This window comes from Mixophyes fleayi, chromosome 11 (assembly GCF_038048845.1).
Source record: "Mixophyes fleayi isolate aMixFle1 chromosome 11, aMixFle1.hap1, whole genome shotgun sequence".
NCBI classification, from domain to species: Eukaryota; Metazoa; Chordata; class Amphibia; order Anura; family Limnodynastidae; genus Mixophyes; species Mixophyes fleayi.
The window spans coordinates 51,308,800-51,328,750 of record NC_134412.1 but is presented as its reverse complement, the minus strand read 5'-3'; the positions used below and the strand labels follow the sequence as shown (position 1 = coordinate 51,328,750).

The window sequence follows — 19,951 nt, the reverse complement described above, 5'->3', positions numbered from 1 at the left end:
GTGTCAGAAAAAACTGTGCATATTTCCTCACAATCAGGATCTCTCTGCACTATAGACCTCTCCTTCAGTACACAGTGGAGTACCCTTAAAAAAATAATTTGTTCCAGCAAAATCTAAAAATTTTGCATGTACATCAATATATTTGCAATATAGGAGAAAAGTGAAGATCAGTCACAGACTCCTTGGAGACCAGGCTATTTTATCAGAAGGGTTTTGACACAATGTAATGTGAAGATTAGAGTTGAGTCATCAAACCCTCTCACCTCTGCTAACATTGAGTGGATAGGGCCGTGACGGTACAGTACACTCACCTTGCCCCGATATATCCGTGAACACCAAGTGGGCAGTGGTGTAACAAAGCAAATTACATCATCATATGTTTTACACCTCCCACTTTATGATCCATATTGCGTCATCAAGCCCCCTGCCCCCACTTTTTATACCTCACATCACCTGGAGGCCTTTAATGTGTACAACCATATTGTGAACTAGTTAAAACATGTTCTTATTCTTCTTAAAGCATATGTTTTATGCAGCTCTGAAAGATCTATCACATATAGTACAACTTGTGTAAAAGCCTAGTTGTAATGTGGAGTTTTAACTCACTATACATTACTGACAGAAATCAGCTATAAAACTGTGCCCTTCCCTTTCTGTGTCATAATGCCTTAGGTATTACTTCAATTAGCTGTCAGAGTGGGCTAAATTAGCTATGATTAATCAGTGCATATACTGAAAGCTTGAAGATTGTTGACGTCACAGGATGTTCCTCAGGAACACAATGAGCATGTTCCTGCTAGTACATGAGCTGTTGGCACTCTCATTAATACTTATGAATATTTATAGCTGACCAGAAAATCGCTTTATGCTGGCTTGTAAAAGGCAGACTATAGAAGAATCTATACCTCTGTAACATACAGCAAATATAAGTTTAGTTATGTGTTGTCTATTTAAATATCTGTTTATTGTGATGTTGTGTTTAGGTGACAGGCATGTTTTATAATGTTTTTATACAAATACTTTAAAAGCAAAATGAAGGCTGTGTTTATACCACGTCGAAAATATTTTCAAAACACCACAAACATGATATTTTTATAGTATAGCAAAATGTATTTATTTTCCTCATGAATTATGATATTGAAAGTTAAACCACAGACACATATTAAATATTGTGCAGTTTAGAGTGGGAGCTAAAATAACTAAAAGTACTAAACTCATTTCTTAGCATCCCCCTCATTCCAATGAGAGGAGCTGGTCGAATCATGGTGATCCATGTGTAACTCAGGCTAGCGACAGTAATGCGCTTAATTCTGCATCCAAAAAATGAGATCTCATCTTGCCAGATGAGATATGCTATTTAGCTTAATGTGTGCACATCTGTGAGGTGGCAGTAATCAGACAATTAGGGGGGTATTCAATTGACGGCGGGATCGCCGAAAATCCCGCCCTCGAAAGATATTACCGTTAATACGGTAATATCTTGCTGGATTTCAGCTCGTGGCTCCCTGAGCTGCGAGCTGAAATCCAGCGAGTAAATTACCGTATTAACGGTATTTACGAGCATGATTACCGTATTAACGGTAAAATTTTTAGAGCGCGGGATTTTCGGCGATCCCGCCGTCGATTGAATACCCCCCATAGGATTACATTAATCAGGACACCTTTTGCACTTTCAATACACATTATATTTTGGAAAGGAAATTTATAATCAAAAATTTACTAACATATTTAAAACATAAAAAAGTACAAATGTGTCACATAATATAAAGACTGCCCAAATTCCCCTTTACTCTCATGACAAAGGTAAGCTATAAACAAGGCTGCAAGGAGCCCTATTTTAAGACAAATCTTCTGTGACTATAAAGATCTATGACTTGGAGCTCCATGTCATTCTTAATCTTCAGTAAATTGTTACACAGTGGCAAATATGAATACTGAAAAGTTATAATCACTACTCAACAATGCTAATAATATTATCTACAGTAGATTAACACTTATATATTATACATGTGTAACAAAATCAGAAACCTGCCCTTTACATCTGATCAGATGTTTAATGATAGTTTGAACAGTAATTATGAATCCTACAATTGCAATTCTACTATTCACACTAATACAGCACACATTATTGATGCCAGCATTAGATAAAGCTATAACTAAATATATGAATGTTATCCAGTATATACTGCCAGATGGAATTGATTGTTTAAGAGAAAATAGAAGATTCAATGTACCTTGCTGTAGTACATTAGTGCAGAGCAAGCTGGGATATGTAGCTGTACAAAAGGTTGTCTGAAGATGAACTTGAAGAGAGCAAAGAATCCAGCCCAATCATTGAATAACAAAATGTGTCTATACTTTGGCCACATGCATACATCCAAGGCATATCTAGTCACGCAGTGGGTGGGCAGAATGAACAAATCTTGAGGAGGGTCATGTTACCATCAGACGGATTATCACAAGCATAAACTGCTGCAGTAATTTACAGATTTTCTTTGCAGAAAAACACTAAAGGAATTATTCCAATCTGATCCAACCACATTTGTGCATTCTATGATGGTTGTTATTTTGGCTCACACAATCCTAACTGCTAAACTAAAATGAAAGGCCAACAAAGTTTACATGTTACTTGTACTAAATAGCTGGATAAAGGGGCAATGAAAGTCACTTACCACTCAACTCAATGTAATATAAACCATGTGAGCATTCACTACTACAGGACAAGATATATTGTGGGCAGTGGTGGATTAGAGTCCCGGAGTAGTTCTGTTGCACCGTAAAACATCCCCTTTATGATTGTCCATGCTAAATGACTGATTGGCTTGTATACAATACTGAGCCACAGTTGGTTACTAGTATAGATATTCAGAGCCATAATTGGTGACTAAGACAAAAAGGCTGAGCAGTCTGTGCTGACTAAGAGAAATTAAGCGATATTTGATGACTTGTATAGATAAGTCATACAGTATCTGGTGACTAAACACATCTGGCACTAGTATAAAGAGACTGAGCCATATCTGATGACTAGTATATAAGAGTTGAGTCATAGCTTTTGAGTCGACAGTATAGTGATGTTAAGCAATATCAGGTACTTAACTGGCCCAGCCAACACTCAGACTTCAAATGCCACAAAAAGGCTTAAGGTGAAATAATACATATGTGGATGATTGTCTTGCGGAAGTATATAGTTGCATTCTTGTCATGAGTTTCACCCTTTTCATTCCTTTAAATATTAAATTGTTCATTTGAAAATAGATGGTGCTGTAAAAAAATGCTATATATAACTACTATTGTAATACATTCTCTAAATAAATAAATAAATAAATACTGTAATAAATTTAAAAAATGCTAAAGAGAAGTTACATTTGAAATAACATTATATCACATTATATAAATAATTTCCATGTTTTTATACAGTTGTCTAACCAGTAAAAAGTATACGGTATGTTCCCTGTCATCATTATTTTGTCATTTGTTTTTAGCTATAGACCTAAAATATTTTTCAAATGTTAATTCTGCTTTGCTGACAGTCATGTGTTTAGAACTTTAATCTGATAATAATAAATTGGGACTAATTCCCCTTTGCTTTCTCCATTAAAGACCGAACTGTCTGAAATCCAGGAACAGCTTCATCTCCAGCTGCTTGATGTGGATGATGAAGTGGAGAGATGGCACAAAGAGAAAGACCGTGTCAGGGTAAGTAAAACATAGTCTCTTTCAGGTTTTGATTTTTCTGTTTTATTACATTTTACGCAGCCATCTGCTGAGCCTGCAACAGAGGCAGATTCAATACCAAAGTTTTATATAGATCATTTTTTTATCAGAGACATCTAAGCTCATGATAGAGCTTGAAAAGAGTTTTTCTAACAATGTAGATAATTGCGGAGAGTTTTCCTTCGTCTGCTAAAGCATAGGATTTTACATCTACTTTCAGTTGGGTGGGGAGGTGCACCTATTAAGACATATATTTACACCAAGCAGTAATGAACTTGTCAAAAATGCAATTTTGTATTATCACTAGCATCAAAGTGACTTTCTTCCTTTATTTCCTGCCTTTGAATCTTATGTTATGCTGCCTGCTTCTTTAAGATGTTCCCATATACAGTTGGATTATCATTAGCTTCACTAAAGGCCCAATCTGATGCCAATGAGGAGGGTATAATTAATCACACTGTACTCAGTGGCGCACGCAGGGGGGGTTTCTGAGTCTCTAGAAACGCCCCCCCTCCGCTAACTAAGTGGCCACTGTCCTATACAGCAGCCCCGGTGCTGTCAAAGAAGCGTCTGCGGCGGTGCTGTATTGTATACAGCACCGCCGTAGACGCTTCTTAGACAGCGCCGCGGCTGCTGTATAGGACAGCGCTGGCGAAACGGAGCTGCTGCGCATGCGCCCGCAGCTCTCTCTCGTTTTTTGGGTTTTTTTGGGGGGTCGGCGGGGAGAAACCCCCCCCCCCCCAAAAATCCTCCGTGCGCCCCTGGTACTCACCCGGCCTACTTCATAGTGTTACTAATATAATAATGAAATGTTGTTGGAATGTTTGATTGCACCATTTGTTTAAAATAATAGCTCTCTATCTGTAACTTGCTTTTGCATTATTCAAGTTACAGAAAATTAACATAATGTGTAGACTGGCATCTAAGAGAGAAAATCATACTGCTTTATATATGGCATAAGGCAGTGGTTCCCAAACTTCTGCAGTCCGTGGCACCCTTAGAATCTCCATAATAATTACTGAGCAGTCCCGTTTTATAAGTTGGTCGAAAAAATTTAATAAGTATTTAGGTCAGGACATAAATACTTATTTAGTTGTATGCAAAAATAATTAACATTAGTCCAAAGGAAAATAATATTTTTATATATTTTTTTCCATTATATTTCTGTCAAAGATTAATTTACAATAATCTAAACACATTCTGTGCCCTCCTTCATCTCAGGTGTACCCTCATTTTAAAAAAGAGAAAATGCCCTTGTTTCTAAAGATACGGTCCCTTTAATAGTTATTGTTTGGTGATCATTTGTGGTGGCAATAACACATTGCACTACAGAAAACACCAAGGAGTCCAGCATGGGGAAGGGAATTTGACCAGCCCAAAAAGCTTTTCTAGTCATTTCTCAATGCCTGAGCTATAGCATATTTAATTGTTTTCTAGCACTTGTGATACATGGGCTTGTATGTAACATTTTTGAAAGTATGAGGAAATATTTTCATTTAGGTGTCTCACTTCCTATACATGAATAAGAGCAAAACTATTTTTTAAAAGTACAGCTGCAGGCGTACAATGGTCTTGGGTAAATGCCAATTAGTATTATTTAGTATTAAACATAAAGAAATGTCTTTACATGTTTTATGTGTCTAATGAAACCAAGGTGAATTGCTTTGTCATCCTAACTTGCATCATATATGATATGTATCAGCTAATTAAGAAATAAAATTGTTACATATCTCATATATATATTAGAGATGAGCGCACTCAGGTTTCCTGAATCCGAGCCCACCAGAACGTTGCCGATCCGAGTCGGAGCCGAGACAGATCCGGGTATTGGCGCCAAATGAAAACTTGAAACCGAGGCTCTGATAATCCCGCTGTCGGATCTCGCGATACTCGGAACCTATAAATTCCCCGCTAGTCGCCGCCATCTTCACTCGGGCATTGATCAGGGTAGAGGGAGGGTGTGTTAGGTGGTCCTCTGTCCTGGTAGATCTCGTGCTGTGCTGTTTAGTTCTGTGCTGTGCTGTGCTGTGTTCTGCAGTATCAGTCCAGTGGTGCTGTGTGCTGTGCTCTGTGCTTCTAAGGGCATAGTTATTTCCCCATTATTCCCAAGTGTTTAAAAAATTAAAAAAAAGTTATCAAAAAAATACAAAAAAAAATTAATTACAACAAAATTTGCAAAACCAATCCTGCAGTATAAGCCCATTGGTACTGCAATATTACCAAGTTCACTGATTCAGCAGTATAAGTCCAGTGGTACTGATATTACATAGTTCAATGATTCAGCAGTATAAGTCCAGTGGTACTGATATATTACAAAGTTCACTGATTCAGCAGTAGAAGTCCAGTGGAACTGAAATATTACAAAGTTCACAGATTCAGCAGTATAAGTCCAGTGGTACTGATATATTACAAAGTTCACAGATTCAGCAGTATAAGTCCAGTGGTACTGCTATTACAAAGTTCACTGATTCAGCAGTATAAGTCCAGTGGTACTGCTATTACAAAGTTCACTGATTCAGCAGTATAAGTCCAGTGGTACTGATATATTACAAAGTTCACTGATTCAGCAGTATAAGTCCAGTGGTACTGATATATTACAAAGTTCACTGATTCAGCAGTATAAGTCCAGTGGTACTGCTATTACAAAGTTCACTGATTCAGCAGTATAAGTCCAGTGGTACTGCTATTACAAAGTTCACTGATTCAGCAGTATAAGTCCAGTGGTACTCTCCTGTGCCGCATATAATTTTTAAAGGCTTTGCCGAGTGTGTGTGGCTTAGGGGTACGCTCTCTTGTGCTACATATAATGGAAAACCAAAATTTGGAGTATAAAGTAGGGAAAGATCAAGACCCACTTCCTCCTAATGCTGAAGCTCCTGCCACTAGTTATGACATAGACGATGAAATGCCATCAACGTCGTCTGGCAAGCCCGATGCCCAATCTCCTAGTACAGGGCATGTAAAATCCAAAAAGCCCAAGTTCTCAAAAAATAGCAAAAAGAGAAACTCAAAATCATCTGAGGAGAAACGTAAAGTTGGCAATATGCCATTTACGACACGTAGTGGCAAGGAACGGCTTAGGCCCTGGCTCGTGTTCATGACTAGTGGTCCAGCTTCACCCAAGGATCTAAGCCCTCCTCCTCCCCCACCTACAAAAAATTTAAGAGAGTTATGCTGTCAGCAACAACAACAAAACAGCAAAGAACTCTGCCTTCTAAACAGATGACATCACAAATCCCCAAGGCGAGACCAAGGGTGTTGTTGGTTGTGAACCCTGACCTTCCCATCACTGTACGGGAAGAGGTGACTCCATCCAGCATTTGCAGCACGCCCTCTGCATATGCTGGAAGGATCACCCACAGTCCAGTTACAGATTTGGCTAATGAAGGTGTGAATGTTGTACACCGGGAGGAGGATATTGATGTAGCTGGCGCTGAGGAGGATGTTGATGATTATGATGCAGACAGATACCAAATTGCCTTTCTCAATTTTTATTTATATTCTAGATTATATAACGGCTGAATAGTTTTCTATTTTACTCCTAGTGGAGATGGGATCTGATGCAGACAGATACCAAACTGCCTTTGTCCATTTCTTTGTATATTTTAATTTCTAGTTCTACAGTCTATGCAGGCTGCTTTATTTATATTCAACTACAAGTGTAGGGCGGGGGGGGGGGGGGCATAGATAGCCACCAAAGTAACGTGGTCCATTTAATTTCACTTTCTAGCTCCACAGTCTGTGCAGCCTGCTTTTTTTTATCTTCAAAGTATTTACAAGCCTTGCAATCTAAATTAACTAGATGTAGTGACGTGCTAGAACTCCAAAAGGCAGTTTGGAAGCCCCTGTACAAACTGGCTCTATTTTACCTGAGTTTTCCCCCCTCTAGTGTGTACTCGGAAAGAGTTTTTAGTGCAGCGGGGAACCTGGTCAGTGAGCGGCGAAGGAGGTTGCTTCCTCACAACGTTGAAAAAATGATGTTTATAAAAATGAATAATCAATTCCTCAATGAACTACAGCACTGCCCTCCAGATAGTACAGAGGGACCTGTGGTTGTGGAGTCCAGCGGGGACGAATTGATAATGTGTGAGGAGGAGAAAGTACACACTGTAGGGGGAGAGAAATCAGAGGTTGAGGATGAGGACGACATCTTTCCTCAGTAGAGCCTGTTTAGTTTGTACAGGGAGAGATAAACTGTTTTTTTGGTGTGGGGGCCCAAACAAACCAATCATTTCAGCCACAGTTGTTTGGTAGGCCCTGTCGCTGAAATGATTGGTTTGTTAAAGTGTGCATGTCCTATTTCAACAACATAAGAGTGGGTGGGAGGGCCCAAGGACAATTCCATCTTGCAACTATTTTTTTGGCATTATGTGACCATTCAACAGTCGTTTGCCATGTTCAAAAAGTAAAAGAAAATGTCAACAAATTCCAAAAATTTAATCAAAAGTTAAATGCCCTGTCATTATTTAAAACAAGAGGGTTTGACGTGCTAGAATTAGTGTAGTGTTAATATGTTATAAACACTACACTTGGAACTTGGAGGAGGTATTGTGGCCCCGGTATCAAATTTAGTACCGGGGCCACCCCACTACGCAGTCCAGATACTTGTTTGGTGGAATTCTGACTAGTTGAGGGTGTAACTATTTATTATATTGTGGCCCCGGTATCAAATTTAGTACCGGGGCCACCCAACTACGCAGTCCAGATACTTGTTTGGTGGAATTCTGACCAGATGAGGGTGTAACTATTTATTATATTGTGGCCCCGGTATCAAATTTAGTACCGGGGCCACCCCACTACGCAGTCCAGAATTTTTTTTTGGGGAATTCAGAGCCGTGGAGGGTTTTTTATTAATTATATTGTGGTGACCACTCCTCTACGCAGTCCAGGTACATTATTCGGTGCGATTCAGACCAGTTGATGGTTTTCTTATTATATTGTGGTGACCACTCCTCTACGCAGTCCAGATACATTTATTGGTGCGAATCAGACCAGTTGATGGTTTTCTTATTATATTGTGGTGACCACTCCTCTACGCAGTCCAGATACATTTATTGGTGCGATTCATACAAGTTCAGGGTTTTTAATTTATATTGTGGTGAGTGACCACTCCTCTACGCAGTCCAGGTAATTTTTTTGGTGCAATTAAGACCAGTTGATGGTTTTCTTATTATATTGTGGTGACCACTCCTCTACGCAGTCCAGATACATTTATTGGTGCGAATCATACAAGTTCAGGGTTTTTTAATTATATTGTGGTGACCACTCCTCTACGCAGTCCAGGTACATTATTCGGTGCGATTCAGACCAGTTGATGGTTTTCTTATTATATTGTGGTGACCACTCCTCTACGCAGTCCAGATACATTTATTGGTGCGATTCATACCAGTTGATGGTTTTCTTATTATATATATTGTGGTAACCACTCCTCTATGCAGTCCAGATACATTTATTGGTGCGAATAATACAAGTTCAGGGTTTTTAAATTATATTGTGGGGACCACTCCACTACGCAGTCTAAAAAAATACCTCGTTGCAACATTTTGGACTAATAACTATATTGTGAGGTGTTCAGAATACACTGTAAATTAGTGGAAATGCTTGTTATTGAATGTTATTGAGGTTAATAATAGCGTAGGAGTGAAAATAAGCCCAAAAACTTGATTTGTGAAGTTTTTATGCTTTTTTCAAAAAAATCCGAATCCAAAACCTTAAATCCGAACCAAAACCTTTCGGCAGGTGTTTTGCAAAACAAATCCGAACCCAAAACATCACGAAAATCCGAATCCAAAACACAAAACAGGAGACATCAAAAGTCGCTGGTGCACATTTCTAATATATATGCATTCCTTTAAATGGCAAGAATGTTTTTGGATGCACACATTATAAGCATTACAAATGAATGGCCGTATTCATTTAAGAAATATAAATCCAGATAAGTGCCGTATTTTGTCTGTTTCTGTGCATGCTCAGAAACGAACTACACGCCAGTGAATGTGAGTGTATGTAATTTATCTTCAAACGCAAATGACACTTTCGACTGCCTACAATTTCAAAGGCAGAACTGGTGAGGGAAGTGGTGTATGTAAGTAGCCAATGTACAGTAAGGGCGTGCTAAGTCCGGGCGCACACATCAGTCTGATTTAAGCTCTGTGCATCCCTAGGGTGCGTGATTTTTAGCCGTATCACTTGCACCAGCTACAGTTCAGGTGACGACTGACATTTATGCATGCCAGAACCTGTCTTTACAATTAAGAGCAACTGTAAAAATGTACTGTGTACAGTAGACTTTACTAACATCCTGATAAATGTATGTCATATAAAAAAAAGTTAATTTTATTTTTCAATGTATTTTTATTAATGATTATATTATTAATAGGTCTTAATGTCTTTTATGTATTATTTTATCTGTGCCTTCTGATGGGCTGATGATTATATATATATATATATATATATATATATATATATATATATATATATATATATATATATATATAAACATACATATGCATTGTATGTATTCTGCAGTGTGCTGTGTCTGCATACAGCAAGTGCCTTATAGGGGGAGTGTACTTATAATCATATTCAATTAGAAATTTATCTTCAGATACACTTGTGCTTCAATATGGGCGTACTTCCATGCAATTCCTGTCCAATTTAAAAATATTTGCATATTGCGTTTACTTTGCATTCCTTAATGAATCAGGCCTGAAGGGTTTACATGTTTAATTGCTGTTTAGATACTTTACAAGGTCTCACTGAATTTACAGTAAATAATGTAAATAAGGTTTTAATGTGTATCACCATGGTCATTACTACCTGAAAATGTAAAGCAAGGTGTTTCTGTGATTACTGTATAAACAAAGTACTGATAATTATGTTGAAATGTGACCAGTCCAAAAAGTGCCAAAATAAGCTCAGCACAGGGGTGAGAAGAGCCTCAGTGACAAAGGGGTTAGGGATATGATAATTGTATCTGTGTCTGGGCCAGGGCCGGTGCTAGGGTCCATGGCGCCCTAGGCATTTTGAAAAAAATCGGCGCCCCCCCACCACGCAAAAATCAGCCTTACCTCACCACCGCCGCCTCTCTGCTCCGTCTCCTCCCCTCCACTCACTGACACTAGTGAGTGGAGGGGAGAAGACGGAGCAGAGAGGCGGCGGTGGTGAGCAATAGCCTCTTCCCCCCTCTCCCGTGCATCTGAATGCTGTGCGGCGGCCGTGACAGGTATGGTCAGCGGTCGCCGCACAGTTTTAAAGTAATTTTCATTCTGGAGAGCGCCCTCCAGAGCCCGGCGCCCTAGGCAAGTGCCTAACCTTGCCTAATGAGAGCGCCGGGCCTGGTCTGGGCTATACTTTAATGTTCATTTCTGTGGAGCTCGGCTCCTCTTCCTTTATCAGTTGGAGTACCACAAAGCGCAGTACTTGGCCCCTTGCTATTCTCTATCTATAACACTTCTCTTGGAAAATTAATAAGCTCCTTTGGATTTCAGCATCATCACTATGCGGATGAACGTAAATCATGTGTATGCACAACGAACTCAGCAAGGAGCGGGAGTGAAGATACATGTGGTGATGAATACTGGTGTAACCTTGCTGCTCTACTAGACAGGTCACTACAGGACACATCCAATGTCTCTGTGGATTATAAACTTATAAAAGAACGCACAGATAAAAAAAAGTATTCAATTAATGTCACAGTTAAAGTTTTTTTTTCATTTCCATGACATACATTTATTAGTATGATATAAATGACTACTGTACATAAAATACAGTTTTACAGTTGCTCCTGATTGCAAACACGTGTCTTAGCACACATACTCAGCCGACATCACTAGTAATCGGCACTTAGACTATACCTGTAGCTGGAGCAAGAGATACTGTTGAAAAGCCAGTACCTGAGAGCTTTAATCGGACGCTGCTGCGTGTACATGAGCTTGGCACACTCTTACTGTACATTGAATACATGCATACACCCCTTCCCCACCCCGTTCCCTCCCTGAAATTATAGGCTGTAGTAAATGTTTTTTGCGCTTGAAGTTTAATTAAATGTTGCTGCTTTCTGTTGCATATGGTCCGGTTGTGCGCATGTGCAGAGTAATTGTGCAGATTATGCACACAAAATCGCTGTTTATGTCTCTTAATGAATCATTAATTATCTCACTGTCTGTGTTGGTTTGTGTTACTGACTGTCTTTTTGCATTTCATTTTGGATGTCCTCTCACCAACTCAATCTTTCAAAAACAATGTTAATAATAATCCCACCTGCCAACAAAAGTTACCTTCTATATCTGTTGACAACATGACCATAAATCCCACCTCACAAGCTCGCTGCCTAGGTGTGATCCTTGACTCAGAACTATCCTTTGTTCCTCACATTGACTATATCTATATCATGTTACATACATCTAAAAAACATTTCTAGAATATGCACATATTTCACATAAGACACTGCAAAAACTTGAATTAATTTACACTTCATGTCCTTCATCGATTATTGCAATTTCTTCCTTACTAATCTTCCCCTAAAATCTATTTTGCATGCAGCGGCGAGACTGATTTTCCTTGCAAATCATTCTTCATCTGCTGAGCCACTCTGTCAGTCTCTACATTGTTTGCCTGTTTTTCCCCAAATCCAGGGGAGGGCTGGCAAGCTTTAGCCTGGGGGGCAAGACTCGACTCAGCAGCCTATTTTAAATGAAAAATAAATGCAGGTGGCCTGTGACCCAGCCCAAGGTAGACCACTATGGGACCTGCCCAGATAACCCCCTGCCCCCCAGGCCAGCCTGCCCCTGCCCAAATCCAATATAAAATACTTCTAATAACATACAAGGCCATCAACAAAACTGCACTTACATACATCTCCTCACTTATCTCAAAATTTCTCCCAACTAGATGCTTCCATTCTGCACAAGAGGAACATCTCTCATCTACTCTCATTATATGCTCCTATTCTCGGTTACAGGACTTGTTCGAGGCGGCACCCACTTTGTGCAATTCCCTCCAACACGCAATAAGATTTTCAACAACCCTCTTAGCTTCTCTAGGTTACCCTATTACCACTCTTTACACAGTTAACCCAAGACAGAAGCCCTTTGACCAACATTGCTATGTGACTTGATCATATAGCCCACTAAGCACTTTTTACTTTTTGCATTCTGGCTGAACCAATAAGCAATATGTAGCAATAACCTTAGGTATCAAACTCCCATTGTCCCATAGATTGATAGCTTGTGAGCAGGGCCTTTTTACCTCTCTGTCTGTCTGTATTACACAGTATTGTTTTATCACTATGTTTGTTCCCAATTGTAAAGCACTATACAATTTGCTGGCGCTATATAAATAAATGTTGGTGATGATGATTTTTAAAAAGTTTAAAGCACTTTTGATATATGGGTTTCTATGTAACATTTCCTCATACAAAGTATGAGGAAAGTATTTTCATTTATGTGTCTTACTCCCTGTACATGAACAACAGTCAAAAAATATGGCAATTAGTATTTTTTTTTTACTCGGCATGAAGAAAGGATTTTGCATATTTTGTATGCCAAATGAAACCAATGTGAATTGCTTTGTCTTCCTAGCCGGCTTCATAAGTGATATCGATCAGCTAATTAAAAAATCATATTTTTGTACATAGCATATATATTCATTCCTATAATCTTTATGCAGGAATGTTTTTTATATAGGAATTAGAAGTGTTACAAGCTTGGATATTAAATGACTATTTAGCAACTTTGTAATGAATGTACAGTAAATAAGGTTTTAATTTGGATCTCCATTGACATTTCTATGAGATGCACAATCATTTTAAGGTAATAAGTACAGGCCATGTGGTAATAGGACTACACTTATACATTATGGAATGAGAATGGTCATTTGGAATTAATGTAGTCAAATTAAATACGGTGCAAAATGGACTTGAATTAAAAAATCTACCTATTTTGTATGCTGTAATAGTATACTACCATCCATAGCAACAAAGAGTTTATATACAGCTCTGTTATTTCCAGTTGCACTTATATACTGCATTGTGAAAACTCTAGTTAAGTATTTCTCTGAGGTTGAAACTATGGGTGGTAATCATATTTCAGACGCAAATAATACAGACACAAAGAATACTAACACTAAAATGCCGGCACTTAAAATACTGACAAGTAGGAAATACCTAATGTTGTAAACACTGACATGCAAAAAACACAGACAGCCTAAATACCTACATGAATGAAATCTGGACACATATAAAATACTAAAAATGTAATTGCTGACAGTGAAAATGCAGACAATCATACTGCCGACATTTAGAGGGCAATGCGAGCTGGTCCGGCCGCGATACAGTTGCCGGACCTGCCGACTGTATACTGTTAAAAATAGGGAAATTATTTTTTTTTTAAAAAAAGTGTTGGGTCTCCCCATGTAAACACTATGAACCCTAGTGCTGCCAGGCTACTGCTGGTTTCTATGACATTTGAGGGAAAAAAAGTGTGAGGTCCCCCCACTTTCATGAAAACCAGCACTAGGCCTATTAGTCGAGGTGGGTGGCACTATAGCAGGGAGACAACAGCAGGGGTCCCCTAACATAATGAAAAGCCAACCCCAGGCTGTTCACTGGGCTGAATTCCCTAGGGAGTGGGGTCAGCCAAACAATTGTGCAGTCCCCCCTTCTAGGAAGACCCAGCCCAGCGCTCTTCTTACACCACTGGGGCAGTGGGTGTAGGGTAATACAGTGAAAAAAGTAGAATGAAAAAGTATAAAACACCATTTTAGTTAGTGGAACTACAAGTCCTAGCCAGATTGGGCTGCCATTAACAGTCTGGGCATACTGGTGCTTGTAGAACTACAAGCACCAGCATACAAATGGCAGCCAGAGGGGAGGGGAAGTCAAGTGTGGGGACGGATGGAGGCAGGGAGCGGTGAATTGCATCATTTTGGCCCCACAGCGCAATGAGGTGACCGCGGGGTGGTGTCAAAATGCTTCAATTCGCGGTGAATGACGCCATCCTGCTCTCTTCATAGGAATTGGCAGGATGCGGGACAATGGCCTGCTCTCCTTGAAGGGTGGGAAACCTACCTGGAATTCGGGAGTCTCACGGACATTCCGGGAGAGTGGGCAAGTTTGAACTAAAAATGAAAAACTTTTGAAGACTGTGGATTAATTATGACTAGACTGCCATTTACAAATTAGTCCACCTAATTTAATATCTTTATGCCTGCTTTTGTGCTATGTGCACAATTAAGTACAATCCTAATTTTGTTTTTATATTGTCTTTCTGCTCAGTTGGTAAACCCTGCTTGCTAAGGTTTCCCTGTGCATGTTAAAGTCAGGTCTAAGTGTATAGTAGGTCATTTAAATGTCCCATGTGTACAATATAATCTTGTTTTTGTAATTTTGGTACTTTTGTCATTATATAATTACAATTTTATTGTTATACATCTATTTTACCCACCATTCAGAGTAAAATTGCCTTTTCATTAAAGATTAAGGGTCTGAGTCATTAAGGAGAGCAAAGCATAATAAATGCACCTGGGCAAAACCATGTTGTATTAGAGGGGGATGTCAATTTAAAATGTGGAGACATATTTATAGTTGAGGTAGGGCATGTCCTAGATCAACTTTAAATTTCAGTATAAAAATAAAGTGTCACGGGCACTAGGAGTCTTTACCCAGGGATCACCAGGTGATAGGCTTACCAGAGCAGTATAGGTGGCAATATGGTACTCTGGTAGCAGGGTGATCACGGAACAGGAAATAGCAGATGATGAGATGCTCAGGAAAGTCTATGACTAGCAGCACTGGCAATATGGAGGTAGTAATACACGAGGAACTGTATGGACAAAGGACACGTGAAGGTAGTCAGTGGTCTGCGGTAGCAAGTTGTACCACTGCTATAGTGAGGAGGAATGTCCAACAGAACGAGGAGGTGATGAGAGTCAGCGGTCTGCGGATAGCAAGTTGTACCGCTGTCTGAGTGAAGGAATGGAATCCAAGTGGAGGTATCCGGGGAGTCAGTGGTCTGCGTTAGCAAGTTGTACCACTGCTATGTGAGAGGATACTGGAGCAGGTGAAACTGGAAACAGGGGTCAGTGGTCTGCCACTAGCAAGTTGTACCACTGAATATATATGTGAGGAGGTGCACGGGGAGAGACTGCAACACAATATATACACGGGCACCTTGACTTTGATCCACAGTAATATGCACAATATAAATGTATAAATGACTGAACAACACTGCCAATATAGAAAGTCTCTTGACGTAATCCAGCATGAGATAACACAGTCAATGATGGCAATAGACTCAGCGGATAGTACACTCCAGAGGAGAACCAACACAGTCCAGCAAGGTATGCAATACACAGCACAGTCAATGGGAAGTATGCATACCGTGGTTCAGGAGAAGGCAGTCAGACAGAAGTGCAGAGATACCTGAACGGCAGGAGGCCGGCAGGATGCAAAGTCCCTGGATGGGTGAAGCGGTAGTCTAGCAGGTGCAGCGCACAGGTAGGTAGACCAGCAGGGAACCCAGGAAGGCGTGGAGAGCGGATCAGCAGTAGATGGATGCGTAGCGCTGAGAAGTAACAGCAGCGGGTCTCTGCGGGAACACGGAGGTAGCCAATAGCAACCAGCAGGTGCAGTAACGATGGGACACCAGAGCAGAGTTGAACTGGAACAGTTGATCACGGAGAGTAGCGGGTAGCAATAGTGGCAGCAGACTCCAGGAAACACGGGAGAGTTGACAAGGGCTGAAGACTGAAGCGCACAGAGGCGGCGGATAGGAATCAGCTAAACAGTCACGATGAAACACAGACGGGTTGCAGGTTGAAGACTGTAGTGCACGGAGGCAGCGGATAGGAATCAGCTAGCAGTCACAATCATGAACAGGTGAGTGGATGTGAATGAAAGACTGTAGTGCACGGAGGCAGCGGATAGGCATCAGCTAACAGTCCAAAAGATTCAAGGTAGAGTTGAAGTGGTTAGAAGACTGTAGTGCACGGAGGCAGCGGATAGGAATCAGCTCACAGTCACGATGATACAGTAGATGGTAGAAGTGGTATGGGAACCACAGTAGTAGAAGTGGTTTGGAAACCACAGAGGTAGAAGTGGTTTGGAAACCACAGGAATCAGCTGGGCTGAATAAACGAGGAAACACAGGAACACCTTCATGGGGAATGAGACTCCAAGATCAGGCAACGTGGTGTTGACCACAGGTGCTTAATATAGGGAGTGTTGCCTGATCTGCCAATTGAGTTAAAGGGACATACACTGAAGTATAGGAAAGGGCTGCGCATGCGCAGACCCTCAGGATGGAGGACGGCCACGGTTCCTAAATGTCCGGGAAGAGGCACTCACAGTACGGTGAGTGACAGTACCCCCCCTTTTAAAGGTGGGCACAGAACGCCTGGAACCGGGCTTGTCCGGATTTTTGGAGTAGAACTTCTTCAAAAGGGCAGGAGCATTCAGATCTTCAGCTTTGATCCAAGAGCGCTCCTCAGGACCAAAGCCCTTCCAATGAACGAGGAAACGGAGGACTCCTCGCGAAATTTTTGCGTCTAGTACCTCAGTAATCTCAAAATCCTCCTCCTGATGAACTTGAACTGGCTGCGGAGCTGAGGGAGGATTTGAGAAACGGTTGATAATAAGAGGTTTGAGTAAAGACACATGGAAGGCATTAGAAATCCGAAGATTCTTAGGAAGAAGAAGTTTCACACATACTGGATTGATTACTTGAATGATCCTATATGGACCAATAAAACGAGGGGCGAATTTCATAGATGGGACCTTCAAACGAATATTTTTGGTGGATAACCAGACACGATCTCCAATTTTTAGTGGTGGAATAGCCCGCCTCTTCTTATCTGCGAAAGATTTATATTTGATAGATGTCTTCTTTAAACAGGTTTTGACCTGAGACCAGATATTTTTAAAGGTCTGACAAACAGTTTCCACCGCAGGAACTTGGGTGGGCGGGAGGGCAGGAAATTCCGGAAAAGACGGATGGTGACCGTAGACCACAAAAAATGGAGTTTTGGATGATGACTCATGGTACATGTTGTTATGGGCGAATTCAGCCCAAGGAAGCAACTCTACCCAGTTGTCTTGATTGGCTGATGAGAACATCCTTATAAAAGTCTCAAGATCTTGATTGACACGTTCAGTTTGTCCGTTAGATTGCGGATGGTAAGAAGATGAGAGTGCTAATCGTATGCCCAAGGTTTTACAAAGGGCTCGCCAGAATCTGGAAACGAATTGTACTCCTCTATCCGACACAATCTCAGACGGACATCCATGGATACGGAAGATCTCTTTAATGAAGTGTTCAGCCAGAATAGACGAGGAAGGCAAACCAGCCAGAGGAATGAAATGAGCCATCTTCGAAAATCTGTCCACCACCACCCAAATAGTGTTCTGATTCTTACTAGGTGGTAAGTCAGTAACGAAATCCATACTAATATGGGTCCACGGTTTGGACGGAATGGGTAGTGGTCGCAGCAACCCTGCTGGAGTTCTGCGGGAGGATTTGAACTGGGAACATAGCTCACAGGAAGCAATGAACTCTTTGACGTCTCTCCTCATTGAAGGCCACCAGTAACTACGAGAGAGAATCTCAAAGGTCTTGTGTTCACCGGCGTGTCCAGAAAAACGAGAGGCATGGAACCACGAAAGGATTTTCCTCCTCAGAGTAGGAGGCACAAGGGTCTTCCCAAATGGTAGCATTTTGGTGGATGAAGCAGCCAGAGAAATACATTTGGGGTCTAGAATAGCATGGTTGGGAACCTCTTCTACATCAGAGGACGTCACAAAAGCTCGAGATAGAGCGTCAGCTTTCTTGTTCTTAGCGGCTGGTTTGAAGGTTATAATTAATTCAAAACGGGAAAAGAAAAGAGACCATCTTGCTTGACGAGGGTTCAAGCATTGAGCAGATTGCAAATATGACAAGTTCTTATGATCCGTGAAGATCGTCACCGGATGGCGAGCTCATTCCAACAAGTATCTCCATTCCTCTAATGCAGCTTTGATGGCCAGCAACTCCTTGTCCCCGATAGTATAATTTTTCTCTGCGGGCAGAAGACCCCGAGAGTAGAAGGCACAAGGATGTAATTTTTGTTGCTCCGAGCGTTGGGAGAGAATAGCTCCTAAGCCCACATTAGAGGCATCTACTTCTAGGAAGAAGGGGAGTGTCACATCAGGCTGTCGCAGAATGGGAGCAGACGAGAAGGCCTCTTTGAGGATTTGAAAGGCTTGGAGAGCCTCAGATGACCATTGCTTAGTATTAGCCCCTTTCCGAGTTAGGGCCACAATGGGAGATGCAATGGATGAAAAGTTTTGAATGAAGCGTCTATAGTAATTGGCAAAACCTAAGAAACGCTGGATGGCACGAAGAGTAGTTGGCTGAGGCCAATGTAGTACAGCATTTACTTTGTCTGGATCCATCTTCAGGCCAACTCCGGAAACTATATACCCCAAGAATGGAATCTGGGGTAACTCGAATGAACATTTCTCCAATTTACAGAACAACGAGTTTTTCCGTAGTCTGGAGAGGACCTCTGCCACATGTTGGTGATGAGAAGGCAGGTCCTGTGAGAAGATCAATATGTCGTCTAGGTAGACAACGACACATACATATAATAAGTCCCGAAAGATCTCATTGATGAAACCCTGGAAAACAGCGGGGGCATTACACAGCCTGAAGGGCATTACTAAATATTCGTAATGCCCATCTCTGGTGTTAAACGCGGTCTTCCATTCGTCACCGGAACGGATTCTAATTAAATTGTAAGCACCACGAAGATCCAACTTAGTAAATATCCGAGCTCCCTTGATGCGATCAAATAGCTCAGTGATCAGCGGAATGGGATACCGATTCTTGATAGTAATGGCGTTGAGTCCACGAAAATCTATACAAGGGCGTAATGATCCATCCTTCTTTTTGACGAAGAAGAACCCAGCTCCAGCGGGAGAGGTGGAAGGTCGAATGAACCCACGCTGGAGATTCTCCTGTATGTACTCAGATGTGGCTTGAGTTTCAGGTAACGAGAGAGGATAGACCCGACCCCTGGGAGGAGTCTTGCCAGGTAGAAGGTCGATCGGACAATCCCAAGAACGATGAGGAGGAAGACGTTCAGACTGAGCTTTATCAAACACATCGGCAAATGAAGCATACTGAGGAGGGAGTCCCGGGGAGGAAGATGAGATGGAAGATCGCTGTACTTTAAGAGGAATAACTTGAGAGAGACAACGATG

The 19,951-nt window shown here is 41.0% G+C and overlaps 1 protein-coding gene across 3 annotated transcripts in view; it reads left to right on the top strand.

Moving 5' to 3' along the window:
- Nucleotides 1-19,951, top strand: part of TRIM29 (tripartite motif containing 29) — a 67,221-nt gene that overhangs the window by 6,859 nt on the left and 40,411 nt on the right. For all 3 annotated transcript variants that reach the window (XM_075190815.1, XM_075190816.1, XM_075190814.1), the window contains exon 2: nt 3,601-3,696. In XM_075190815.1, the coding sequence (XP_075046916.1) occupies nt 3,601-3,696 (96 nt within the window). The remainder of the gene's footprint in view (nt 1-3,600; nt 3,697-19,951) is intronic.